General features: G+C 47.9%; 2 protein-coding genes across 2 annotated transcripts in view; both read right to left on the bottom strand.

The window, feature by feature from the left end:
* Tubb6 (tubulin beta 6 class V) overlaps positions 1-26,621 on the bottom strand; it is a 192,041-nt gene that overhangs the window by 64,992 nt on the left and 100,428 nt on the right. The window lies entirely within an intron of this gene.
* Positions 1-26,621, bottom strand: part of Impa2 (inositol monophosphatase 2) — a 30,437-nt gene that overhangs the window by 3,380 nt on the left and 436 nt on the right. Inside the window, exons 2-5 of the mRNA XM_051200812.1 lie at positions 13,494-13,627; positions 8,512-8,616; positions 6,084-6,129; positions 4,282-4,390 (exon numbers count right to left, since the gene is read on the bottom strand). Coding sequence (XP_051056769.1) covers positions 4,282-4,390; positions 6,084-6,129; positions 8,512-8,616; positions 13,494-13,627 — 394 coding nt within the window. The remainder of the gene's footprint in view (positions 1-4,281; positions 4,391-6,083; positions 6,130-8,511; positions 8,617-13,493; positions 13,628-26,621) is intronic.

The raw sequence follows: 26,621 nt of genomic DNA, 5'->3' as shown, positions 1-26,621 counted from the left end.
CAGAGAGCCTGGCTGTGGGTCAGGAACATGACTGAGACTCACTGTGGGGGATGTCAGGACCAATCTGTCCTTGTGTGTGTCACATATGCCAAACTGGTCCTACCTCAGTCACTCCATGACTACAGGCAAACAGCCTCCAAAACAGTCCTCCACATTCCAGATACTCTCGCTCCTGTCTATACTGGCAAGCTCTTAATACTACAACGAACCATGGTGAATCCTACACACAACTATAAAGGGGCAAACAAAAGAACAGAATATCATCAACAGTCAATGGAAGAACACTTGAAAACCTGCCCATAAACTAGAAATAGTATGAAACACAGCAAAACTCAAAATCAGAGGGCACAGAGCTTAGGGGAAAAAAAAGTATTTCAGACAGTGATTAGAAGGAACATAAACTAGGAACTACAGGGCTGGCTCGGAGGTTAAACCTGCTCTTTCTGAGGACCAGTCTGGTTCCCAGCACCCACACTGGACGGCTGGAAACCACTTGTCACTTCTGGACCACGAGGGCATGTAAGAAAAGAACATCAGGTTTTTATAATAGATGTCCCAAAAGACAGAACATAAAGCAATAGCTAAGAAAAATAAATGCTAACAATCATAATTCAAGAGTACTTTGGTGAAGTAAAAAGAGATATTAAATATTCAAAGAACCATGTCCCCAGCAGAAATGACTCAGTTCTGAAGTCAACCTTAATAAAATTATTGTGGTCTAGCGACAATATAAAAACACCCCACAAAAACAAACAACAAAACACCAAAATTCCCCTGGAAGAAGAATAAAGTCCCTTACAAGTGGAAGAAAGTAAACTGTCACCAGGTGTGGTGGCGCTTCTGTAACCCCAGTGTTCAGAAGGGAGAGGCAGGAGGGCTGAGTTTAAGGCCAGACTGTGTTACACAGTGGGACCCTGTCTTACAGAGAAATCCGTTTTTGAACTGTTCACTTTTACCAACACTATCTGCCAGCACACAATGGGGACATTTTAGATGCTTGACACAGAAGAGGCGAGCCTTGGATTTTATTGCTAGAAAAACAAACTTACAAGTAAAAGGCCAACGATAAGCTGTAATGAACACAAGGAAGTCAGATGACACTGTTCTCATGAACCCATCCTGAGGGGTCAACTAGGACTTGACTCTCGAAGTGCGGTTCCCATCACTTTCCATCGGCTGCTCCGTTAGCACACTCCCCACTGAGTCTGGTTATGGCTGTCTTCACTATGCTGACCACAGCAAGCACGGGACGTGGGTGTCCCCACCAAAGTAGCCCATGGACTCACCGTCCCAGCTGATACTAACATAGGAAGTTCTCCTGCCACACACAGTAGGAAGACAGCAAGTGTCCTTCACAGTTCTGAAGCTGTGAATATTACAGTAAGCAGGCAGGCAGCCAGGGGAATTTTTTTTTTAAAAGATTAAAAAGAATTATTTATTTTTATCTCATTTGCACTGGTGTTTTGTCTGCATGCATGCCTGTATGAGGGTGTCAGATCCCCCTAGAACTGGAGTTAAAGACAATTGTGACCTGCCATGTGGGTGCTGGGAATTGACCCTGGGTCCTCTGGAAGAGCAGTCAGTGCTCTTAAGCACTGAGCCATCTCTCCAGCTCCATAAGAACATGTTTTCTTTCGAGTTTCTTGAGACAGGGTTTCTCTGTGTAGCCCTGGCTGTCCTAGAACTCACTCTGTAGATCAAGCTGGTCTCGAACTCAGAGATCTGCCTACCTCTGCCTCCAGGACTGCAATATTGGGATTAAAGGAGTGGGCCTCCACACCCAGCTGCCAGAGGATTGTGAGAAGCTAAAATTATTATGACTTGAGTGAAATGAAAAAGGAAAAGTGAGCCCTCCAATTACCAACAGCACCAGATACAAATTCAGGTGGAGTTTAGAACTTGGGTGAACTTGTGTCAGGGGTGGTTGTGCATGTGTGTGATCCAGCAACAAGCACTTAGCAGCCAGAGGCTGCTGCAAGTTCAAGGTCTGCAGCCGCGGCAGCCCATTTCAAACATCAAGCAAAAGATGAAAACTTGGGAAAACGTGTATCTTTCCCAACAGTTAAACACTTCAGACCTCCTGCTGCATCTACCAAGTGCTGGAATACAGGGCCTGCACCGCCACACCCCTGCTACCTACAATCACAGCTTAAAAAAGAGAAAAAAAAAGACAAGACAGGGTCTCTCTAGTGTGTAGCTCTGGCAGTCCTGTAATTTGCCATGCAGACCGGGATGGCCTTGAACTCCAGGAGATCCATCCACTCTGCTCCTGCCCCCCAGCTCCAAAAGCCTGGGGTTAAAGTCCTCCGAGATCATGCCCAGCCTCTACAACTCTCTACGTTTCCCCTGCAGCTGCTTAGAGCATTGCCAGCTAGAGTTCTGAGAGGCCACCTACTGCACTCTAGGCATAGCCTCAGGTGTCAGAATGGGGACCTGGAGCCAGTCTGTGTACTGCCCAGACACCGTGACATCTGTGACCAGAGCCGAAAACAGCACATTGGATTTCAAGTCACAAATGTGCTTTGCTGAGGTGAGGACAGTGTGCAGAAGGGAGGTGAGTGACATCGAGGGCAGAGGGTTTAGGGGCAGCGGCTCCTTTCTACCCAGTTCCCCAGTGCTTCCTGGGCCCAGGCATGTGGAAGCCAGACTAAGTGTCACCCTTGTGCAGTTAGGAGGTGTCAGAGCAGAGGTGGGAAGATCTACCAGAGCCTGCAGTCACCACCGGATGAACTGTGAAGGCAGCCAACCAGGAAGTGGGTGTGTGAATAGTTTAGTGGCACATATCAAACGAAATCTGGAGCAAAGTTCAGCCGGGCATGTTCAATGGCTGGCCTCCTCACCCTGCCTTTCCCAGCTAGGCTTGGATGGATGCCCTTTGCCAGCATGGCTGGAATTCAAACCACCTCATAGCCAAACTAAACACTCTGGCAGAAGGGGAAATAGGGCAAGGTACTCTTTCTGGCCCGCTGTGGGGTCAGAGCACTGGCTGGCCAGTCGTCCCGTCCTGCTGGGGAGCCTCATAGCATTCCTGTGAATTCCACTCCCTCCGCTCTGGGTCCACGCACACTCCCAAGCTTTCCTCCCCAAAGGTGGTGAGCATGTCCACACACAGCGCCTTTACACAGTAGGTCAGCTCGTCACAGGCTGGCTCCTGCCACCCTTGATGGTTGCAGGGCTGGCTAGGGACAGCAGCATTAACTAGGGAGGATTAAACAGTGGGGAAATAGAGGAAGGGTACACGGAAAGGAACCGGGCAAAGATAAACCCGCAAAGGGCACAGACAGGAGGTCTCGAAAGGCAGCAGGCAGGCTGGGAGCCAAGCGCTGTCACCTTGGGACGGATGCCAGGATCGGCAAACAGAAAGCTGGGACTAACTCTGAGGTCCTTTATGATGTGCAGCCTCTATCACTAAGTTAGACAAGAGAAGAGGCTGCGACTGCCACCCACGACCCGCCCAGTGCTGCAGAGTGAATGAGGGCATGTTAAGCGGGCATTCCACCACCAGCACTCACTACCTTTCCCAACTCAACTATGCAGATGTGCAGGGTTTTTTAAAAGTCTTCCTCTCCCACAGCTGCTTCTCTTCTGGCCTCTCCCCTTCCTCTTCTCCTCTCAATCTGTACACTGCCACGTCTCCACCTAACCAACGTACACAAAAAGCCTGGCATCTCTCTGCCGTCCACCCTACCTATCCTATTTGAAAAAAACAAAACAAAACAAAACAAAAAACAAAACAAACAACAACAACAAAAAACCCCAATGCTAGTTTGATCACTATGGGGACAAAGGGAGGAAGGAACCCCCAGCTGGCACACTGTTAATGGCAGGCAGTTCCACAGTTTACCTCCCAATGTCATTGAACCGCTACACTGACAGCCTTTATCTTGGCAGTAGGCCTGAGGCACATGCTAACACTGCTTCTCTACATAGCTCATCCCCACCGTGCTTGTCCTAACATCCAGAGCATAGATCAAAATCGAATGGCTACAGCCATGGGTACCACTGAGCTGTGTCCAGATGTTCTGCTGGGCCTCGGCCACAGTTTCAATCGTAGTCCTACCAGACCAAACTAACCAATAACTGCCACTTTAAAGACGACAGATACAAGAGGACATAATAATGCATTCAGGTGTTGCACTACACAGAGTAAGTTGTGCCCATCTCCACTTGGGACATGGCATCCCCACACAGAGCTGTAACTCTCCGCAGAGTGTAATAGAGACACTGGTCACTTCCCATTCACCTGTCTTTCACAGCCTGAGAGGAGATGACGAACCCCACCTGTCTCCCTGGAGACCTGGAGTCGCTGGCCGTTGCAGAAGGCACCCTGGCCCCTCCTGCCAGTGTACAGCCGCTCCTCAGTGCAGTGGTGAATCACTCCAAATTCCAGCTATAAAGGGCAGGAAGAAAGCGGATGCATGTTACTCCTTGACACAGAAGTTAACAGCTGTCTAAAAACTGAAGGCTTCTCTTAGAGCTGGAACCAGTACCATGCCAACAGGATGGAAACTGGCTTCCAAAAAGGAATGGAGAAAAGCCAACCTCAAACTACACCTGGATGTGAAAGCAAGCTGTTTCTTAGATGAACATATTAAAACATCATTAATGCCAATAGAACCCTATTAAAGCAATCATGATAAACTATTGAAAGCTTCAATCTTTAAATCTTTAGAATGACCTCTCTCTCTTCCATCCTACCCTTCCTCTGGCAAAAGAGCTGCAACTGAAAGAAAAAACAAAAAACAAACATCTTAGGTGCTGTCCAGGTTGCTGGTGTGTGAAGAGCTGGGCACACATCTCCATAGAGCCAACTGAACTGGGACCCCATGGACATCCCCAGGGAGCATGGCTACTGGGCGGAGAGGGCCCCTGTGCAGGCAGAATCTACAGGGACAATATCAACAAGTGGGTGCCGACGAGGAAGTGACAAGCCCCCCGCTCGATCACTGCTGTCTCTCGTTCTGCCTGCTTTTCACCGCCTGTGTGTGTCAGGAGCCACATGCCCATTGTTAGGGAGCTCAGGATGGCTTAGCAGTCAGGTGAGCCCTCAGGTAAGCTCAGTCCCCCAGAAATGGGTACCCAGCTTAAAGAACAGGTTTATTTCTGGATGGGGACTCCCAACAGTGTGTGGCTCTCCAGCAATACTTACTTGCCAACCCCACCCGCCATGACTCTGGTTACAGCATGACACCCAAATCTAGGCATCAGAATTGTGTGGGTCTTGACCAGCTGTGGTAAGGTCCCACGATCAAGGGAATCAAGGGAAATGTCCTATGGGCAGGAGGAAAGGTAGAGTTGCTTCCTAGGTTGGCCCCTGACTGTGCTCTGTATCTAGAAACACACACAGGACATAACTGTAGGGTTCAACCATACTGAGCGCCTGTCTGACCTTTGTGGCTCCAGTCTACTGGCAGCCCTGACTCCTGTTACGATAACCTGGTGCCTAGGAGAAAATCCATGCTCGCTGGTCTCCGTGACAACACCAAAAAGAGAAAATAATGGCAATACTAAAGTGCTTTGAGGTATGTACAAATTCTTGTTCCATGAGGGGAAAGTATGCTGCTGTTGAGGACAGCAGTGCCATGCTATTCTCAAGGGGGCATCTGGAGACGACATGGAGCCCCGACTCTGCTCTCACTCCTGTATCAGCCTCTACCCCCTGCCTTCCCTCCAGGGCTCATGCTATGGCTTACTTCATAAAGTCTCTGGGAATCCTGATAGGGCCATGTTCTCATACTAATAGCCAGGAGGGACAGAAGAATAGAATATTGAGATTAAAAATGTCATCCAAAAATAGGAGCTCCCTTGTTTGTGACCAGATCACACGCTCTCGGGGTCAGATGGAGACTCACTCTGACCATCTGCTTGGAACATCACTTTCCATAGCGGCTCTGACTAGACCACAGCAAAAAGGAGCCAGCCCAGCCTGGGAGATAAGCCCTACAACACCCTTACAAAAATCCTTCTGTGGTTCTACACTTTCTTGGATTTGAAAAACACATACTTGGATGGACTAGTCAGGGCTAAGACACAAGTGAAAACGCAATGCAGAGGCGGAAACCAAGCAAGGAGGGTCACCTTACCTCCTGGTGAACTGCAAATCCGATGCTAACTGCCACAGTAGGGAACCTGCAAGGGAAGATGGATGGGTTACACATTGCATAGGGACACTAGTTCTCAGGAGCGGAGCTGTGTGAGGCTCCCCTCCCCTCCAGGACACAAAGGCCTTTCTGCTCTCTGTTGGGTTTGACTTTCAAAATGACTTTCCAGTTTCACTCACTGCTTCCAATATAAACAGACTTAGCTAGCCGTGCTGTAACATAGCTAACTTAGAGCAACAGCTGTGCTCTGGAAGCCATGTTAAGACTGACAACAATTTAACAAGGAGCACATAATACCAGTTAGGAATGATTTTAATAACCACACTTCTGGCTCTCAAAAACCCAAGCCAGTAGAGACTCTGAAAAAGGCCAACTCCTATTTGAGAACGTATGTGGAGGACCCAGTAGATGATGTCACAGACCCTGGGCTGAGGCACCACACAGACGCAACCTTTCTGTAGTGCTAAGATCTCCATCCTTTCTTCTGCCTGAGCTCCCAGCAAGCAACAGCAGTGGTAGAGGGATGGCTTCAGGTCTGTGGCTTACTTTCCTCAGTTTGTTGCTGGGTCTTAAAATAATCTCTCCTTTGTGTAAGGATCATAGGCGCTTAAAAAACAGGAAGGGGGCAAGGAAGGACCAAGTACTGTTAACTCACACAGAAAAATATCAACCAAGACCACAACCAGAATCCTGTGCAGAAACCCTGAAGGGCAAGGCCAAGCCTCCCTGTTTCCTAGGCAGGCTCCTCACAGCATTCCCTCAGCCACGTTGGCTATGGGCCCAGCACCACAGGCTGCAGCTGTGGCCTTCACGTCCTGGGACTGCCAGGTCAATATTAGAGCCTGTTTCTCAGAGTGTCCTCTTTCCAGCCCGATTCCCCTGGGAGCTGCAGATTAGGAAGCACTAGAGATCCCAAGGTCACCTGAGCCATAGATGACGACCTTAACATGAACGTGCGGCCTTCGGCTGGAATGTGGTATGGACACCAAATCCATGTTATGAGTACCTTGGATGACAAACCAGAAGACAGAGGTAGGTGCCCCACTTGGCAAAACATACTGACAGGAGGGGTCACTTTAGTGAAGGGACAGCCTGGTGGGCAGACGGTGGCACTACTCCACAGCGTCAAAAGGGTCCCCTTGTTCATCCTGCATGTTAGTTCAAGGTTAACTAACAGTCACCACACAATGGTCATGCTCGATGTGTACTTGGAACTAACTACTTGGCATGTAAGCGTAGCATGGAGGCTCTCACAGGCTAGGCACCCCACACCTGGCTCTGCTTACCTTACTGTTCAACATGGCATGTACACACCCTGTGAGTGTGAGTCCAGGGGTGGGGAGTGCTGGCAGCATAGGAATGTTTCCAGGGAATGGCAAGTTAAAATACCCACCCTCTGTGGAAGCCACATCACCTATTGTACCTCTGGGTCTTGGCTCCTTCTAAACGGCTGTGGACAAGTCTACACAGCTCCCTTACCTGTCACTGCCAGGGACCTTCTAGGTAGCTCTTCAGCCTTACTCCCATAAGCCCTGTCTGCAGTCGCGGTGTTGACTCCTCTGAGAGAGACTCTCAAATCTCACTGGCCCATCCTGGCTCTCTGAACCTCAGCCCCAGGCTTCCTTCCCTAACTCCACCTCTTTTATAGGGGCAACTTGTCAAAGCAGTTGCTCTTCAATCCAACTCAGTGTCTCAGAACTGTAAGCAATCCTCTAAATTAGTTTCATCTATAGGCAATTTTCCACTTTTAAAGTACAGTAAGATATTTAAGGGCAGGGAGAGCAGGTCTCAAACCCGCGATCCCATCTTGGCCTTTGGATTATAGGCCTGTAATAGTCAAAAATTCTTAAGGGGGGATTTCAATGTAGCTCAAGCTGGCCTTGAGCTCCTGATTCTCCTCTTTCTCTACCTCTCAAGTGTTGGGATTACAGGTGCATGTCACCATACCTGCACACAGACAGACACACGCACACGCACGCGCGCGCGCACACACACACACACAGAGGAATGACAGGGTCTTAGTATATGGCCCTGGCTGGGCTGGAACTCACAAAGATCTACCTATTTCTACCTCTAAGTACTAGAATTAAAGGAGAATTAAAGGTGTGTGACTACATGCTTAGAAGAAAATATTTCTAAAACAAAATTTCCTTCCCATATTCTTTAGAATCACAAATGGAACCCCACCCTACCCCACCACTAAGACAGGGTATTTCTGTGCAGCCCTGGCTGTCCTGGAACTCACTCTGTAGACCAGGTTGGCCTTGAGTGCTGAGATTAAAGGAGTGCACTACCATTGCTTGGATAGAAAACCTTTTTTGATTTTCTTTTACAAGACTAGACACCATATATGTGAAAACCTAGAGGGCACATGGAGCTCTGAGCCTGCAAGCTCCCAGGTCCTCCTCACCTGTGCACGAAGTTACAGGTGCCGTCGATGGGGTCGATGATCCAGGTTGGGCTGTGGGTGAGCACACACTTGGCCCCGGAGGCTGTGGCCTCTTCTGCAATGAACCTGCTGGGACAGGGGGCTCAGCCTGAGTCAATGTCCAACATTCAGCAGCAGAGTGTGTGTAGCAGGCACATGGCTCTGGGTCCCCAGTACAAAATACCCCCCTCCCCCAAACCAGAGTGACTTTCACTGTGGCAGTGTTGGAGGCACACAAGGGAAATGGAGCAGGCCAGGCAGAGCTACAGGAGTGCTGAACACCTGACAGAGTGCAGAGGCAAGCAAAACTTGGTTCCCATTTCAGCAGCAGAAGCCCGAGAGGTCATGCTGGCAGGCAGAGCAGAACCCAGGCCACGGAAGAACAGCTGTCACCCACATTTCCCTTCACTACAGACGAGCCTCTACTCTCCCCTCCTTGGCAGGAATGGGCTTTTCCTATGCCAAGGACCCTGCTTAATGTTCTGACTGACTTATGCATTCAGCAGATATTGCTGTGTGTACAGGGCAGCAGGTTACAGTGACCTCAAGGGGGCAGAAGGCAGCAGGGACACTGAGCAACTGCTCAAGCCGCCACCCTCTTCCCCAGTTCAAAAGAGCCTCAAGAGAAGAGATGACCACAGAGTTTATATTAGTAATATGTCAGCACAATGAGAAACGAAGACACCAAAACACAGAATCAAACAGACAGCTAATTCCCTTAAGAGATTAGTAAACAGACAGTTCCCTGTCCAAACACTCAGAGGAAATGCAAACTAATAAACTTAGAGATGAAAAAGGGGTTTTTAAACAGACTCCAGTAAAATTCAGGAGCTCACAGACTACTCCAGTATAGCTCTAAAGGAAATGCACAAATCCTCTAAATATAAACCTACCAAAATTAACACCAGAAGATACAAACAATGTACATAGGCCGTAATAAGCAATGAGATCGAGGCAGTAACTTAAAAATCCTTCCACAAATAAAAGTTCAGGATCAGATGGATCCACTACTGAATCCTACTAAACCTTTAAGAAGTCAACACTTCTCAACTGTTCTACGGAGCAGAGAGAGGACACCACCAAACTCATTCAAGTCAGTACTGACTAAATAATTAAATACAGCATTATCTAAATAATGGATAAAGAGTGAAAAAAACAAAACAAAACAAAACAAGACTACAAGATGCAAAACTGACAACAAAGTACTTGCAAATGGTTCAGGGCCACACTGAGAAGATCCTACATCACAACCAAGCTGGTTTCTTCCTAAAGATACTGAGCCGGTTCAACACTGCAAGTCATGTAATACTCCATATAACCAGGTTTCAGGACAGACATGTAATTCATCCTACCGACAGACTTAAGGATGGAAACCATCTTGACAGATGCAAAACAGGCATTTGACATAGCTCGTTTCTATCATGACTTCATCATAAGTTCTGAAGAGACTAGGACTAGACAACACATACCTGGGGGGGGGGGAGTATATGGCAAGACAACAGGCAGATACATCCAATGCTGAAAACTGAGATTTTCCTCTAAAACCCGAAACAAGACAAAGGAGGAGCCACCACTGTCTCCATCCTATTCAATGAGGTGTTCAGAGTCACAGGCTGAGCAATTAGACAAGCGAAAGAGATAAAGGTTAAAAACCGGAAAGAAGAAATCAAGGTAGATGAAATGAGTCTGTGCAGAAAAGACTCCACCAGAAAGCTTCTGGATCCAGTAAGCTCCGTGGTGGTGGCTTGAATCAGAATGGTCCCCAGAGGTTCATGTAATTGAATGTTTAGTCATAGGGAGTGGCACTACTTAGAAGGATTGGGAGGTGTGGCTTTGTAGGAAGATGTGTGTCACTGGGGGTGGGCCTTGAGGTGGCAGAGGCTCAAGCCAGCCCACGTGTCTCTTCTCCTGCTGCCTAGGGATCCATATGTAGAACTCTCAGCTACTTCTTCAACACTATGCCTACTTACATCCTGCCATGCTCCTTGCCATGCTAATGGACTAAACCGCTGAAACTGTAAACCAGCCCCAATTAAAGGCTTTCTTTTATAAGAGCTGCCATCGTCATGGTGTCTCTTTGCAGCCGGTTGTTTGATGTAGCACTTTTTCTTTTCCCATTGCTCTTGAATGACAAGTAGACTTTAAAAAGCTAAAACTGGAGGCTGGGGGTTTAGCTCAGTGGTTGAAAACTTGTGTAGCATGCTCAGGGCATGGGTTCAACTTGATGCACCTCCCCAAAGAGAACACTGAAAAGTAGTAAAAGGATGTATCTATCTCAACAAAAACATGTTGACTCATGCATTTATCCACAGGGGGAGAAAAAAAAAATAGGTGACGCCTATCATGTCCTGAACAGACTCTGAGGGGACTACCATATGCATTTTTGTCACCCATGGCCACACAGATACAGAGCCAGAGTAGAATAATCAACACCCAGAACTCCAGGAACTACCATCCCAGTTTTAGAAGTTAAATATTGTTATGAGATGTCACACGAGGAAGGAAAGGGAGGCCTGGAATCCAAGGCCCTGGTCTTCAAGATCCATCCTGTAGAAACCAGGGGCCAGGAAGGGAGGGGTGTCCTATAGTCCTTCCAGTCATGGCTCTTCTAGAGCTACGTGTACAATGCTCAGTAAATATTTTAGTTATCCTAAGGAAAAGATATAGTCAATCCTCTACAAGTGGCCCAAGAAGATGAGGAAAGGGGATACTTGTTAAGGCCTGTGTCTCACTATGGACATTGTCCCCAGCAAGGGTGTCTGTTACTGAATACTGACAGTGGACAGAGTCTTACACAGGTGATGTTTTACCCTGTGCTCTTAAGATACGTCCCTGGGTGGCTGGGACAGCACCACTGTCATTTTGAGTTTCAAAAGTAGCACGTACTTTAACAGCCCCTCTGGAGTCAGAGGCAGGGAGTGCTTCTGAACATGTGTTGAGAATAGAACCTCTGACACGCATAATATGCAATGCATACACACACCCACACACGCATGTACGCACGCACACACACACACACACACAGTTTAAAAAACTAGAAGAAAATATCAGTTTGAACAGATATCTTCTATGAGTAGATAAAGTTTCCATGGAGCTATAAGTTTACTAAAAGAAAAACCCAGGCCGGGCGTTGGTGGCGTATGCCTTTAGTCCCAGCACTCGGGAGGCAGAGGCAGGTGGATCTCTGAGTTCAAGGCCAGCCTGGTCTACAGAGCTAGTTCCAGGACAGGCTCCAAAGCAATAGAGAAACCCTGTCTCAAAAAACCAAAGCCAAAGCCAAACCAAACCAAACCAAAACACCCCAATGCATGGGTGGGCTACCTCCTTACAAGGTGTTAGTCAGGGAGGTCCTTGAAGCCCCCAAAACAACACAGGCTACTGCACTCCTGTGGTTTCCTACCAGAACTAGACGGCAAGCCCCTAAGGCTGAAGACAACAAACATGCTTTGGCAGAAGAAGTTAAGAGAAAACAAACTGGAACTGAGCCGAAGGCGCCTCCTTTAACTAGTTTTCATAGTACTGGAAGGTGCTGTGATGGCCTAGGAGGGAAGAAATGAACCTAATGGTCTTATTCTGCTGTGGACACTGTATTACCAACCTGCCAGGCAAGATGTGCCCACTTTCCGATTGGACTTGAGGTCCATTCCATAGCAGATCAGTGCTGCTGTAGATTCTGAGCAGAGAAACTACTTTCTGTAGTGGACAGTTACTGCAGAGACATATATAACTGGCCTAAGTGCTGGGAATAAATGACTGCTGGATGACTTTGCCACCCTTCTCCAAGGCTTGGGGAACACAGAGGAAGAGGGAGCAGAAAGAACTGAAAAGCCAGAAGAAGGGGTGGAGTGTTGCACAATGTCATCATCCGGGTACACACAACCTGGCTGTTACCCTCTCAAACTCTTAGCAGTTATAATCACCTGCACACAATTGGGCCTGTCAACAGTCCATCATGGCATGGGAGGAGCTCGTGAGTCTCAGCCCCTTCCTGAAGACCTACAGGTAGTTAACTAATGGTTGCTAGGGAACGGGGCATTTTATTCAATGATGCAGGGATGCCTGGGCTTTGGTAAGCAGCCCCTTACCCTGTAATAACTCTTGCAAAACTCACTGGTTCAGAGAGAGGGAAGGGGCAGGATGGACAGACAGACAGACATGGAAGGAGAGGGACCAGGACACTAGCTGGAAAGAGAAGCACCAGAAGTTGGAAGGGGACAAGAGAGGGCAATGAGGAGTGAATATGATTGGACTATATTACATACATGTATGAAAATGTTATAATGAAACCCACTGTTACATACATGCTAATGAAAAACTAAAACAAGCAAACCAACAACCAAAACAAAACCCAAAAAGTTCTCATGTCTGGAAAAGAAACTATATTTTAAAGTCAGTAAGTACAATGTAAAGTAAATGACTAGTTCTTATCATGAAAACAAAGCTCTCATGTTTACTGATTGTACATATTAAGTATTCCTGGAAAAGGAACCTACAAATTAGTCTAACAAAATGATTTGTAATATACATTTTTAAAAAGCGGGGGCTGGAGTAATGGCTCAGTGGTTAAGAGCAGCAACTGCTCTCCCAGAGGACCCAGGTTCGATCCTCAGCACCCACATGGCAGCTCACAACTGTCTGTAACTCTTAAGAACTGACACCCTCACACAGAAATGCAGGCAGAAACAGCAATGCACATAAAATAAAGATAAATAATTTAAAAATAAAAAAGCAGAGGTTCTTCCATATTCCTAAGGAGACATAAGGACTGGACGGTTGTCAGGATAACAGTAAAGGGGAACAGAAGCAGTTAGTTTTCTTCCCTAAAAATGGAGGGACCAGGGCTTGGACTTGGCAACTTGGGGTTTCCCATCTGCGCCCCCCAGTGACAGGTAGCAGTGCCTCTCAGTAGGACACAGTACTGGGGTGTTACTGGAGCGTGCCTCTCAGCTGAAGAGAGCACTCACCTGTGGGAAGGAAACCGCTTCCGCAACTCAGAAACTATTAAGTCTTCTACACGGTGATCCGTCTCCGTCACAAGATCTGCAGCGGAAGTTTTTGTCGAGACACGCTTTTCTTCAGTGAGGGCTTTTCTGATAATCTGAAACGAGCATGGGAGGCAGTAAAACTACGGGCCTCCTCTGCCCCAGCCCCAGCCCCAGCCCTCTATTCTTCAGCCACTGGCTGGCTTTGGCTAGGGCCGGCAGTCATCCTCTCCTCCTTCACTGACTCATCCCACGCCCGCCTCTCAGGGCTTCTAGGAACCATAGCCACCAGCCCTTATTCCATTCCTGAGATGACTTCCCCATCTGAGATTCTACATTCAAATTCCATTTGAAACTCTACCTTTGAGACAAGTTTTTTTCTGGAAGAAAAGGTTTTGAAAAAGGCTGGAGTGTCATCCATGGGAACGCCCCAAAGGCATGTCATAGGTTTGCCTCCTAGAATTCTGTGATTTCAAATTCGCAAGATTTGTGTGTAACAATTTTCCATTGATTCACTTTTTGAACCACATATACATACACACACACACACACACTTTTTTTTCTGAGACAGGGATTCTCTGTGGCTTTGGAGGCTGTCCTCGAACTAGCTCTTGTAGACCAGTTTGGCCTCGAACTCACAGAGATCCTCCTGCCTCTGCCTCCCGAGTACTGGGATTAAAGGCATGCACCACCAACGACCCCTCTGATTCACTTTTATGAGTCACGCAAACACTCGGTGAGCCTGTGAATGCAAGCTACAAACTGAACTGTATCATAGGAACCGAGGCTGGCTCTTATGACTGAATGCAGAACAGCACCAGTCAATCTATAGGGACACATCAAAGATACCAGAGGCTGCTAAGGGACCACAAATGCAGGCTCTACAGCTGGGCAAGCTGCCAGCAACATCTGTTCTAAACCCACTATCTATAAGGGTAAGGCCTGGTTTGGCACCATTTCTGCTAGCCTGGGGTAGTCCCAGGAACCTCTAGAGACCCAAACAGGAAACCAGAGCAGTGGACCCATTGCTGAATGCTTCTGGAGGATCAATTCCAGCTTGTAAAAGAAAATGTCACCGCCAGGTCTATCTGGGGCTGTTTTCCCCAAGTCTGTCTATAACTGGATAAAACTGGTGGAGTCAGGAAACTTAAACAGGCCTGCCTATTCCCTCCAGAACCTGCTACCTCCCCAAACCACGTATTTCTCTCAAACGTGCCACCCAGAACTGGCAAGTGGACTCAAGAGGTGAAGTGCTTGCCACGAAAGTCTGATGACTTCAGTCTAATCTCCAGGATCTTCGTAAAAGCAGGATAAAAGTGAGACACAAAGTTTTCCTTTGGTCTCCACATGTCCATCATGGACAATATATATGGTCCCCCATACACAAATACATAATAAATTAATAAAAAAATACTACCCAGACTGGCTGGCTACTCACTTGATACCCTTTGCCCATCTGTGACACTTAGCCTGCTACATCCGACAACCACTATCTGGCCCACACTATGTACATAATGATGCCAAGGTGGAGAGGTCTTCAGTGGAGAAGAGAGTAGTAAACAGAATCTTTTAAATTGCATTTCACTTCTGTGTTGTGTTGTCTGGTCATCTGTGTGGGTACACACGAGCCACGGTGTGTGGGGGGAGGTCAGAGGAAAATTTGCAAGAGTTGGCAAGTCCCAGATATCAGACTCCGGTCATCAGGCTGGTGGCAGGTACTTTTACCTGCTGACTCATCTATCTGGCTCACAAATGGAATCTCCAAGAACAAACGGAAACATGACATCCAGGGTTCCTTACTCTCTGCCTTAGTGTCCTTCCTGTAACTGACACATCCCATAATGAGCCTACCAAGGTGATGCTGTTTTTTAATCTGGGCTGCAAAAATAATAGATGTGTACGATAGAAAGATTTGAAATGTGATGGGAAATACAAAAATCCAAGAGCCACCTACAGCCCATTAACGTCAGCTCATCATTACACATCCTGCACTGCAAGGGTTTCCTATCTAGAATTTGCAATATCCTGCCAATTACCACCATGCTAATGCTCTTACAACACTCCTTTGTACACAAGCATCTCTCACCACACCAACCTCCACAGGTATTCACAAATTGAACACCCTTCAATGTCTAGCTCACACAAAACCTGACATCCTCCAGGAATCCTAAATTCTGGGCCAGTCCAGGCAGGCCACTTGGCACTGTGCATATATCTTAAACAGGGAAGGAGGTTCAGTGTGTGGAGCAGCAAACATATCTGGGTAACGTGCATGTTGTGGTGGGGAAAGCAGGAGAAAGAACAGGGGAGAGAGACCCATCTTAAGAGTCTAACTCAGCCGGGCTGTGGTGGAACACACCTTTAATCCCAGCACTCAGGAGGCAGAGGCAGGCAGATCTCTGTGAGTTCGAGACCAGCCTCATCTACAGAGTGAGTTCCGGAACCACCAAGTATACATAGAGAAACCCTGTCCCGAAAAAGAGTCTAACAGGACCACCCTCCAGAAATTCTGGGATCTGCTGGAAGACTGGTTGCTAGGTCAGGATTGAGGTCTGAGATCAACATTTCTGACAAGATCCATTGCAGAAAGGAGCCAGGGCAGTCTGCATAACTTGGAGGAACGAGGGTCACCAGGAGGCTGGGACAGTCTCATTTGGTAGATGAGGTGGGTGTGTGGGTGTGGGTGTGTGGGTGTGGGTGCGTGCGTGCGCGCATACATAAAGACGTTTCCATTCTGAACCACTGAGGCCCGCTTAAGAGGAAGTAGCCATGAAACCAGTCTGTAGTCCAATTACACACCCGTGTAGCCTCCATGTAGAAGCTGGACTCAGAACTTAAGACAAACATCTGAAAACTCCCCTGTGGCTTCTTACTGCTGCCAGAAGGACCTCAAATGCGACATGGCCAGACCCTTGCCAGCCTGTCACCTCACCTTCCACAGGCTACCATACAAGTTGCTGTCCTCCATCTGTCTCTGACTTCCCAGTGGATCGTGGCAGAGTGTTCCTATCCAGGGTCTTCCGGTCTGGGCCTCTGGCTGCCCCGCCCCGCCCCGCCTCCCCACCTGTGGCTGTCTTGTAGGTGCAGTTGGCTGCATTGCTCTCATTGTAACATGAGCCCCATGACAGCAGAGGTTCCCTGACATTTTGTGCAGCTGCTTGTTTCCCCCTCCGGGACAGACTGTGGGAAGGAACAGCACAGGGACTGCTGGTGGTGCCTTTCAACAGGACCGCTGACGTCTGTGTAAGCACTGGCCACCCCAGTGTCTGTTCTCCTGGCTCTTTTTCTGGTGGTGCTGTCCTCTCCCTACCCTTCCCTTTAGGAATACAGCACCCATGTTTCATCAGGAAGGCTCAGAGCTGCCTTCAAAGATTACCCTGACTTCCCTCTTGTGCTGCTGGGCTTGGTAAAACTCTGCTTAGAGGATGTGGATGGAAACTGTTCTGCAACTACAGAGTCATATCCTCAAAAAGACACTGTACTTCCCTTCATTCCGGAGTTTGTGATCCTCACTAACGACAGCCAGGGCAGTCACAAGAAGAGGCCCTGAGCACAGGAGAAAGAACCTGGGCTCCTGGGGGTTCATTCCACAAGCAGAGCCCCTCTCTGGGCCATACACTAACTGTACTTCATAAAGGCTGGCAAGAGCCCTGTCTCTCATGTCCGCTCTCCTCTTTCCCGTGCTATCGCTCTAAGGGTGGCACCCTTCTATGAGGTATTCAGTGCCAGACCTTCCTGTTTGTGGTGGTTTGAGTGAGAATGGCCCCAATCGGCTTATAGGCTTGAATGTTTGGTCACCAAGGAATAGAACTGCTTGAAAGGATTACAAGGATTAAGAGGTGTGGCCTTGTTGGTGTAAGGGTTTTTTGAAAACCCCTGCCAGGCCTAGTACCCTTCCCTCCCTCCCTCTGTCTGTGGATCAGGATGTAGCTCTCAGCTACTGCCTGCATCCTGCCATGCTCCCACCTTGATAATGACTAAGCCACTGAAACAGTCAGCAAGCTGCCAATTAAATGCTTTCTTTCAGAAGACTTGCCTTGGTCATGGTGTCTGCCTCAGCAAGGATTTCTATTGCTGTGGTGACACCTGACCACAGCAACTCTATTTTACTGGTTTTTTGAGACAGAGTTTTTTCTGTGTAACAGCTCTGGCTGTCATGGAACTTGCTTTGTAGACCAAGCTGACCTCAAATTCACAGAGATCCATCTGCTTCTGCCCCCCCCCCCAGTTGCTGGGGTTAAAGGCGTGCACCACCATTGTCCTGCATGACCACGGCAACTCTTATAAAAGAAAAACATTTAATTGGGGTGGCTTACATTTTCAGAGGTTTGGTTGGTCCATTATCATCTTGGTAGGGAGAATGGCAGCGTGCAGGCAGACATGGTGCTGGAGAAGGAGCTGCTACATGTTGATGTACAAGAAACAGGAAACAGACTATCACAGTGGGTGGTACCTTAAGCACATGAGGCCTCAAAGCCCACCTCCATAGTGACACACTTCCTCCAACAAGACCACACCTACTGCACAGGGCCATACCTCCTAATAGTGTCTTTGGTATTGTGATTGCCAATTACATTCCAGTGTCTCTTCACAGCAACAGAACAGCGACAATGTCATTCTTCCCTCTGACTCAGCCAGAAAGTCACTTCCTCCACAAGAGGCCTCCCACAGGACTGCAACACAATGCAACCTGCAGGCTCCCCAGGGCACTTAGTGCCTGGTGAGACCCCTTCATTCTGTGTCCACCTCCCACAAGCAAGTGTGAGCCTCTGCATGGGCTGCCTGCCACACCTGAAGGGCCCCAGTGAACCCTTGTTGATGGAGCAGATAAAGACGTCTTGCTTTTGAATACTAAGCCGCCCACTAAACACGGTGGAAGACTTTAGTAAGTGCTCTTGTGACACCATGTCTAACTTCAGGGACACTTACAAGTTTTGTTTTCTAGTTCCAAAAGACCCACAGCTGAGTATGTGGGCAACTTGGGACTGGTCACCAAGACCCAAAAGCCTCCACTCACACCAGGCCTCTCCTCACTACAGATTCTACAACAGGGGAGCAGCTTGAATTGAGGGTGATAGGCTGTACTGTGTTCCTCTCTAGTTAACCTCCGGTATGTACCCTCCCATCTGTCTCTCTAGACACACCATCCCTTTTAGTTACAATGACATGCCTAGCTACTGCTGAACCCCAGCCTCTCCCAGTCGAATGTCAACACATCTAGGTCTTGGCTGAACCCCCTTTTCCTGGCCAGGGTTGGTTGCCATAGCGTTTGGTTATTGGGGGCAGAGGCTGACTGTCCTTTCCCTGGACTGTGAGTGTCTCAAGGCAGCAGGCCTTCCCTTGAGCAACTTTAGGACAAGTTCACCCTCAGCAGGCGGCATGTCCTGGATGGCACCTGCCCAGAGGAAGTTATACAAATGCACTTACCTTGTTCATCTTCTTGCTTATACCATCTCCTATGGCTGACACTTTTAATGACCAGAGCCACAACATCCTTGGCTGCAGCAACAGGGGCATCCGAGACATGGAGTTGTTTTCAGAGTATAGGCCATGTGCCCATGCTGACGGACACACTGCCAGACTCCAGCCACTCTGGCTTTTATAAGAGAATGAACCTGACAAAACTTAATGGCTTATGACCAGGCCAGAAACACATACCACGTGCAAGTGTCAAATGGGGGTCTGGCCTAAAACCTGAGGTTAAGAAAAGTTTTGTTTCTGGGGCTGGCTCTGTATGTAAACAAAAACACCCCCCTCCCCAAAATGAAGGAAGCAAGCAAAAAAAAAAAAAAAAAAAAAAAAAAGTTAACTCCTAAATCTTCCCACATGGAGAGGGAAGTGACAGATGTTTTCAGTCAAGAGATAAGATTTAAAAGCTGCTATGTAGTCATGGCTAAGCTACAATGGGAGATGGCAGGGTATGCTGAGTACCAGCTAAAGCCCTTTCCCATGACTCCTTCCCCTTAATCTTAGAAATTTTAATCATTCTGCCAGAAACAAGTTAATGTGTGCTGTTATTTTTAAAGCCCCTTTCCATGGCTCTTTCCCCTTCATTTTTAAGAGATTTTAATCATTCTACTTGCAACAAGCTAGTATATGCTTATTTTTATTTTTATTTTTTTAAAAAACAGTTACTATCTACAGCATGACCTTCAGAACCTGGCAAAACTTTGTCCCCTCTCCGAAGAGCCCGCAGTTAACACTTAATATATAAACTGTGGACCCAAGTCACTGAAGCCTGAATTCCAAACTCAAAAAAGAAAGGTATGCATCTCCTTTAATATCAGACAAACTAAGCCAAGTGCCAAGTCCAGCCAAGTGTGTGTCACTCTTTCTCATGGCCAGGGGCTGACCCTGCAGGTCTCAGCTCAGGCTCAGGCCAAGGCTTTCACAGCTCCTGGATTTTATACTCCATTTTAGCCATGGCATCTTCATATGTACTTTTGCCTTGATCTGTGTCTTCCCCTCCACTCTCCTGAGCCCATCCATCACCTAGTCTTCTTGAAGACACAAGCTAACTATGACATCTTTCCGGAAGCTGTGCCCACCTCTTGGATCCTCATGACCCCTTTGGGGGTCCTTTGGCATGCTTCTATGAGTAGTCTCCATCCACCGTGAAGAGACAAGGGACAGCACTCACCAGAGGCTAGGAGCAAGCAGAGACGGCAACACTGGGATCCTGAGACTGGCTCAGACTGGATAAACCAACTCCAAAGAGAAGGCAGCAGCAGACCAGGCCAGCCTAAGGGTCAGGCTAGCTGAGGTTGGGAGTAAGGGCTGGCTAGGGCCCCCTCTCCTCTGAACCCTACTTTGTTCCCAGTGTCCTGGTGTTTTCCTGTTTCCATCTACCTCAGTGCAGGGGTGAGCATGGGAGGGGAACGGCTGGAGTTCATTACCAACTTTTCACTCTTCTGGCTACATGATTTCAAGCTCGTCCCCCCCCCCCCCAAGCCCCGAGGACTTACAGCCACTAGGCAGAGCTTCCTGTGGGTTAGCAAAGACCACCTCAGAGCCTCACACATCAGGACTGGCTCTCCACCACTTTTTCCTCAGGTGAGACCAAAGAGGATTTCTACCAGACTACCTACTTGCCAAGAACAAAAGGTGTAGATACAAGTCTTCTCTCTGTGGGCAAAGCTCTCCATTCCTGTTTTTCTCAGACAGCTTTTGTCAGCAAAATGAGTGTGGGAAATAGAAAGATCCTGAGCCCATTCTCCATGGGGGGGAGAAGGGGTGCACAAATTAAATAAAATGTAGAGGCTGGGCTGAAAGCTCAGTCAGTGAAGTGTCTGTCATGCACGGATGAGAACTTGACTTTGGGATTCCCAGTGCCAACGTAGTAAAAAGCCAAGCCTGATGGCACACACCTGTGACACAAGAGACAGAGAGGCGGAGACAAGGAGGATGCCTGAGGCTTCCTATCCAGTCTGTCTAGCTCAGATCCTGTGAGAAATGCTGTCTCAAAAAATACAGGGGTGGGGATGGAGAGATGCTCTGGAGTTTATAGCGCTAACTGTTGCCCTTGCACAGGACTCAGGTTCAGTTCCCAGCATCTACATGACAGTTAACCACTGGAACCCCAGGTCCAGGGGATCCAATGCCCATTTCTGGCCTTCTTGACCACTGTACTCACATAGTATAGACATCAACATGCTGGCAAGAACATCCATACACAAAAAAGAAAAACAAAAATCTTCAAGACCTACAGTGGGAAGCAACTGAGAGGACACCAGCACCAACCTTTGTCTTCAAATGCACACACACAATGTTTACTTTTTCATTTACACAACCTTTGTCTTCAAATGCACACACACAATCTTTACTTTTTCATTTAAAGAAAAATGTGGCTAAAGGAAATGAAACAAGGAAAACAAGGAGGAAGATGAGGAGAAATAACAGACGCTGACAGATGTACTTGGTGGCATACACCTCGAAACTCAGCACTCAGGAGGCCAAGGGCGGAGGAACCAAGGTAAAGACCAGCCAGTAGGGAGACCTTGCCTCAAAACAAAACAACAAAAACAAAAACCAAAATTAAAAACAAAACAAACTCCACCACAGCAGGGGCTAGAGAGACAGCTCAGCAGTTAAGAGCACTGGCTCTTCCACAGGACCTGGGTTCAATTCCCAGCACTCACATGCAGCTCACAACTCTCTGAAATTCCAAGACCTGACAACTTCACACCAATGCACATAAAATAAATTTAAATAAATTATTAAACAAACCTAAGAAAAGAAATGTATCCCTTTCGTCAGCAGTTCCCGAGTACATGTGAGCCGTTGCCTCACAGGGACTCTGTCCTTATGGAAGGCTCGGCTCTGTGGGGGGATTCTTGCTGGGAAGGCTGGGTGTCAACCCCTGCACTAGAGCGGTCGGTGGGCAGGCAGGCAGGGAGAGGACAAAACGATGGCAAGAGTTTCAGTGTTTTCTCACGGGCTGGCTCCTGGGAAACTGGGGTGGGCAGGCGGCAGGGGAGGCAAGGACTGAGGCACACAAGGAGACGACTGTGGAAATGTGAAGTCACCTCTTTCTTCTCACTTCCTTCAGTGGCAGATGTCTCAGCCCAGGCAGGAGAAAGGAGCCACCAGAGGGAAGACTTCATACAGGGGCGTTTGGGACTCTCCCAAAGAGGGCACAGGAGCCCAGCTCGGGGTGACGGCGTCCTGTGGGCAGCCAGCTGACCATCCTCCCCATATTTACATGTCCTACCTCTCCCACAATCTGGACCCAGTCAGTCTCTGCCGAGAAATCCACTGGACGCCCATGCGCCACAACCTTGGAACACCCCCACACCTGCTCCACCTGCAGCTCACGGTCTCAGGACATTGCAAATCCATTGTGCAACCTGATTTTCAGGCCCAAACCCCTGATGTCACCTTAGCACCTCTTTCCCTCAGGACCTACACCCAACCCAAGCTCTCACCTCAGCCTTCAAAACTCAATCATTTTCCATCACTTCTTTATACAGCTCAGTCATATTTGTGTGGGATCCATGAAGCAACCAGGTGGACTCTGGGTGGTGAGGCTCATTCACACAGGACTGTACACAATACCTCACACCACACAGGACTGTACACAATACCACTCACCACACAGGACTCTACACAATACCTCACACCACACAGGACTCTACACAATACCTCACACCACACAGGACTGTACACAGTACCACTCACCACACAGGACTGTACACAATACCACTCACCACACAGGACTCTACACAGTACCTCACACCACACAGGACTCTACACAATACCACTCACCACACAGGACTCTACACAATACCTCACACCACACAGGACTGTACACAATACCACTCACCACACAGGACTCTACACAATACCTCACACCACACAGGACTGTACACAATACCACTCACCACACAGGACTCTACACAATACCTCACACCACACAGGACTACACAATACCTCACACCACACAGGACTCTACACAATACCTCACACCACACAGGACTGTACACAATACCACTCACCACACAGGACTGTACACAGTACCACTCACCACACAGGACTGTACACAATACCACTCACCACACAGGACTCTACACAATACCTCACACCACACAGGACTCTACACAATACCACTCACCACACAGGACTGTACACAATACCTCACACCACACAGAACTCTACACAATACCTCACACCACACAGGACTGTACACAATACCTCACACCACACAGGACTACACAATACCTCACACCACACAGGACTCTACACAATACCACTCACCACACAGGACTGTACACAGTACCTCACACCACACAGGACTGTACACAGTACCTCACACCACACAGGACTGTACACAATACCACTCACCACACAGGACTGTACACAATACCTCACACCACACAGGACTCTACACAGTACCTCACACCACACAGGACTGTACACAGTACCTCACACCACACAGGACTGTACACAGTACCTCACACCACACAGGACTGTACACAGTACCTCACACCACACAGGACTCTACACAGTACCACTCACCACACAGGACTCTACACAGTACCACTCACCACACAGGACTCACATCCTATACAGAACAAAGCTGAAGTTCCTGAGTTGCTCAACACACTTTGTCTGGTGACTGAACTTCAGTGTTTTAATGCCAGTTTTAAAAAAATATTATCAAAGAAGTAAACATGTAAAAGACTTTTTTTTTTTCCTTCTTCGAGACAGGGTTTCTCTGTGTAGCCCTGGCTGTCCTGGAACTCACTCTGTAGACCAGGCTGGCCTCAAACTCAGAGATCCGCCTGCCTCTGTCTCCTGAATGCTGAGATTAAAGTGTGCGCCACCACCGCCCAGTGTAAAAGACATTTTAAAACAATAATGAAAATAGTCTCAACTCCCCAGATCAGCTTTTGCAAGTGGACAGAAGTCAGCTATTTGGACTGGACTGGACCTGTCCCTTTTACCCATTACCAACTCTCTGTGAGACCTGGCATCAGTTAGTACTGAAGAGGGTATGGTCAGTTTGGGTAAGAAGGAGGTGTAAGTAGACATATTCATTGATGACACCTATCTATGGGATGTGCAGGCATTATCTGTCTGTAAGCTACTGTTGGCCATCCAGTATAGAGACAGCTTTCAGAATGTTCTCCCTGTCCACCACACCAGTTGGCCTGGTCTGCTGTCACCAGCAATCAGTACAGAGAGGGGAGTATATCTGTATGCGGCAGTTGAACTCAGGAAAGTGCTGATTGGAGAGTAGGTGAGGTTGTTAACACACTCACCTGGGATCAGGCCTGTTCAACCCTCTTTCCCACAGTACAAGTAATATATAAAATACGGCAGCACTAAAGAAAATTTAAAGCTCTCAGTTGATCACAACTGTTAAGGTTTTAAGTTGTACTATGATTTTATTATTGATAGTTTAGAAAAAATTATCAATTTTGCAATAGGAAAAGCTGTTTATGTTTCTATTCCCTCACAGAAAACACTACAATGAGCTGGCATTATAGTGCACTATAATCCCCAGTACTTGGGAGGCAGTTAAGGGGATCAGGAGGCTAACCTGGGCTAAAATGGAGACTCTGTCAGGAGAGAAGGAAAAAACAGAAGGAGAGAGAGAAAACACCATAAGGGATGGGGATATAGCTCAGTGGCAGAGCTATATAGGCCCTGGCTGGGGTCCCCTGCAAAACACACATGCATGCACCCATCTACTCAGGTGAAGAAGCACACACACACACACACACACACACACACACACACACACTTGAGGCCTCTTTAGCATGTGAGTGGCTGGGCATTCTGCAGAGCAGGAATGACTCCAGTAAGCTAAGGATAAATGAGCAAATGGGCAGAGCGTAAAGGAGGTAAGGGGGAGTGTAGGCAGTGTAATCTGGGGACACTGGGCATATATCTTGGGAACTCCCTCGTTTAGCAACCCTGACTTTTTAGCACACAGCACCCAGACCCTCGACTGGTAACTAGCAGCGTATTGGCAAGGGTGGGTCCTGTGGCTAGAGGATTCAAAGCTGCCACGCACTGTCTTCCTCCCTCACTGGGCTGCCTTGCTGGGGTGTTTGTTCCAGTCAGTACCTGATTACTAGAGATAACCATTTAGAGAATCTTTCCCTCTTTTCTCAGGTTAGTTACCATGACCTGGCATGCCTTCTGTTTCTCTCAGCCTCTCCCCTCACTGGATGGCAGGCAGGCAGGCAGCAAGCAGTATAATTCCCAGATTGGAACCCAGAGTCCTGAGCTCCCTGACCAGATAGATCCCTGCTGTCAGAATCTTTACTTCACTGCCTCTAAATTTTAAGAAAGTTTTTTTGCTGAGAAATTCCAAAAACACCAATCTTTTTATGTTAAAACTTACAAAGCACTCAAGAACCGTGCCTGTGATGCTGCAGACTTCCGTCAAATACTAAAAATCACTTAAGCCTCTATTTCTTTAAAGACGTAAGTCTCAAAGGCACAGAACCTGACTCCACTCACCAGCTTTTACAGAGCAGTGCCTAAGCCCTAAAGTTTCAGGAGAAAAGAAGGTTGTATAGTGGAATCTTAAATCTCCCACATAGGTGGACATCCCTGTCTCTGGAAGGATGCTCTTGTTGGAACAGAAGCAAGGAGAGGAGAAGGGAGAGAGGGCTGTAAGTTCCTGATCACAGAGGAACTATTTTCTAGGAAGAGGGGTTGCACTGAGCTACAAGCTTCATCAGTTGTCTGGAAAGGGCCAGACTCTTCTTTTTACTGCATAATGCACACGATAGTTTCAAAGTATTTGTCCTTCCCATTGTTGCTATGTTGGGATGACTTTGTGCATGCACTGTATCACTGGGCTCCATCCCTAGCACCACAGCAACACTTTTTAATAGACATCCCCTTTAGAGTATTTTCAGATACACCTGAAATTTTTTTTTTCTTTCTTTCTTTCTTTCTTTCTTTTTTTTTTTTTTTTTTTTTTTTTTTTTTTGATATAAGCCTTTTTGTGCAAAGCACTACTGTAAATCCTGCCTGACCCCTAAGTCAGCACTGCATAACCACGTTTTAAAAAACAAAGTATGGAACAAGGCCTGCTCTGATGTCCTGGGGAGCCACTGCATATCCATTCCACCAGTATTCTAAGTTCTGCGACGCTGAAGAGACTGAGGAACAGTTAGGGAGCGAACACAAAAATGAAAAAGAAAAACAGAGGCGCCACAGTTATTTTTCAAGCCTAGTCTGGTTTTCTTCAGCTTTGCGCTGGTTTCCATCCTTCCGGCAGTCTAACGAGTTCCTCCTGAACTCGGGTCTGTGCCAGTCACTCCCTGGAGGAGCTCTCAGGCTGTGAGCCTAGGCTGTCTGGACTCAAGATGCCCGGAGAAGGACAATCAACGGCAATCCAGCCAGAGCTCCACGCGCCTGTTGGGCCATCGACAACCTGGCTGTAGGATTGGTCCTTTAAAGGAAGCAGTTGCGGTATTCTAGCCTGGGAGGGACACGTTTGCTTTCCAGGTGACTCAAACGCCAAGGTCAAGCAGTTGGTCATTCCATCGCCAAATGAAGAGGGAGTCCCTCATGATTTCCCGAAGGCTGCGCCCTTCTCCCCATGGTGGTGACCCCACGCTCCCCACGCTCGCCTCCTCCCGCAGCAGG

The sequence above is a fragment of the Phodopus roborovskii genome, unplaced genomic scaffold, assembly GCF_943737965.1.
Source record: "Phodopus roborovskii unplaced genomic scaffold, PHOROB, whole genome shotgun sequence".
Classification (NCBI taxonomy): Eukaryota; Metazoa; Chordata; class Mammalia; order Rodentia; family Cricetidae; genus Phodopus; species Phodopus roborovskii.
This window is presented reverse-complemented; position numbering and strand designations above follow the sequence as displayed.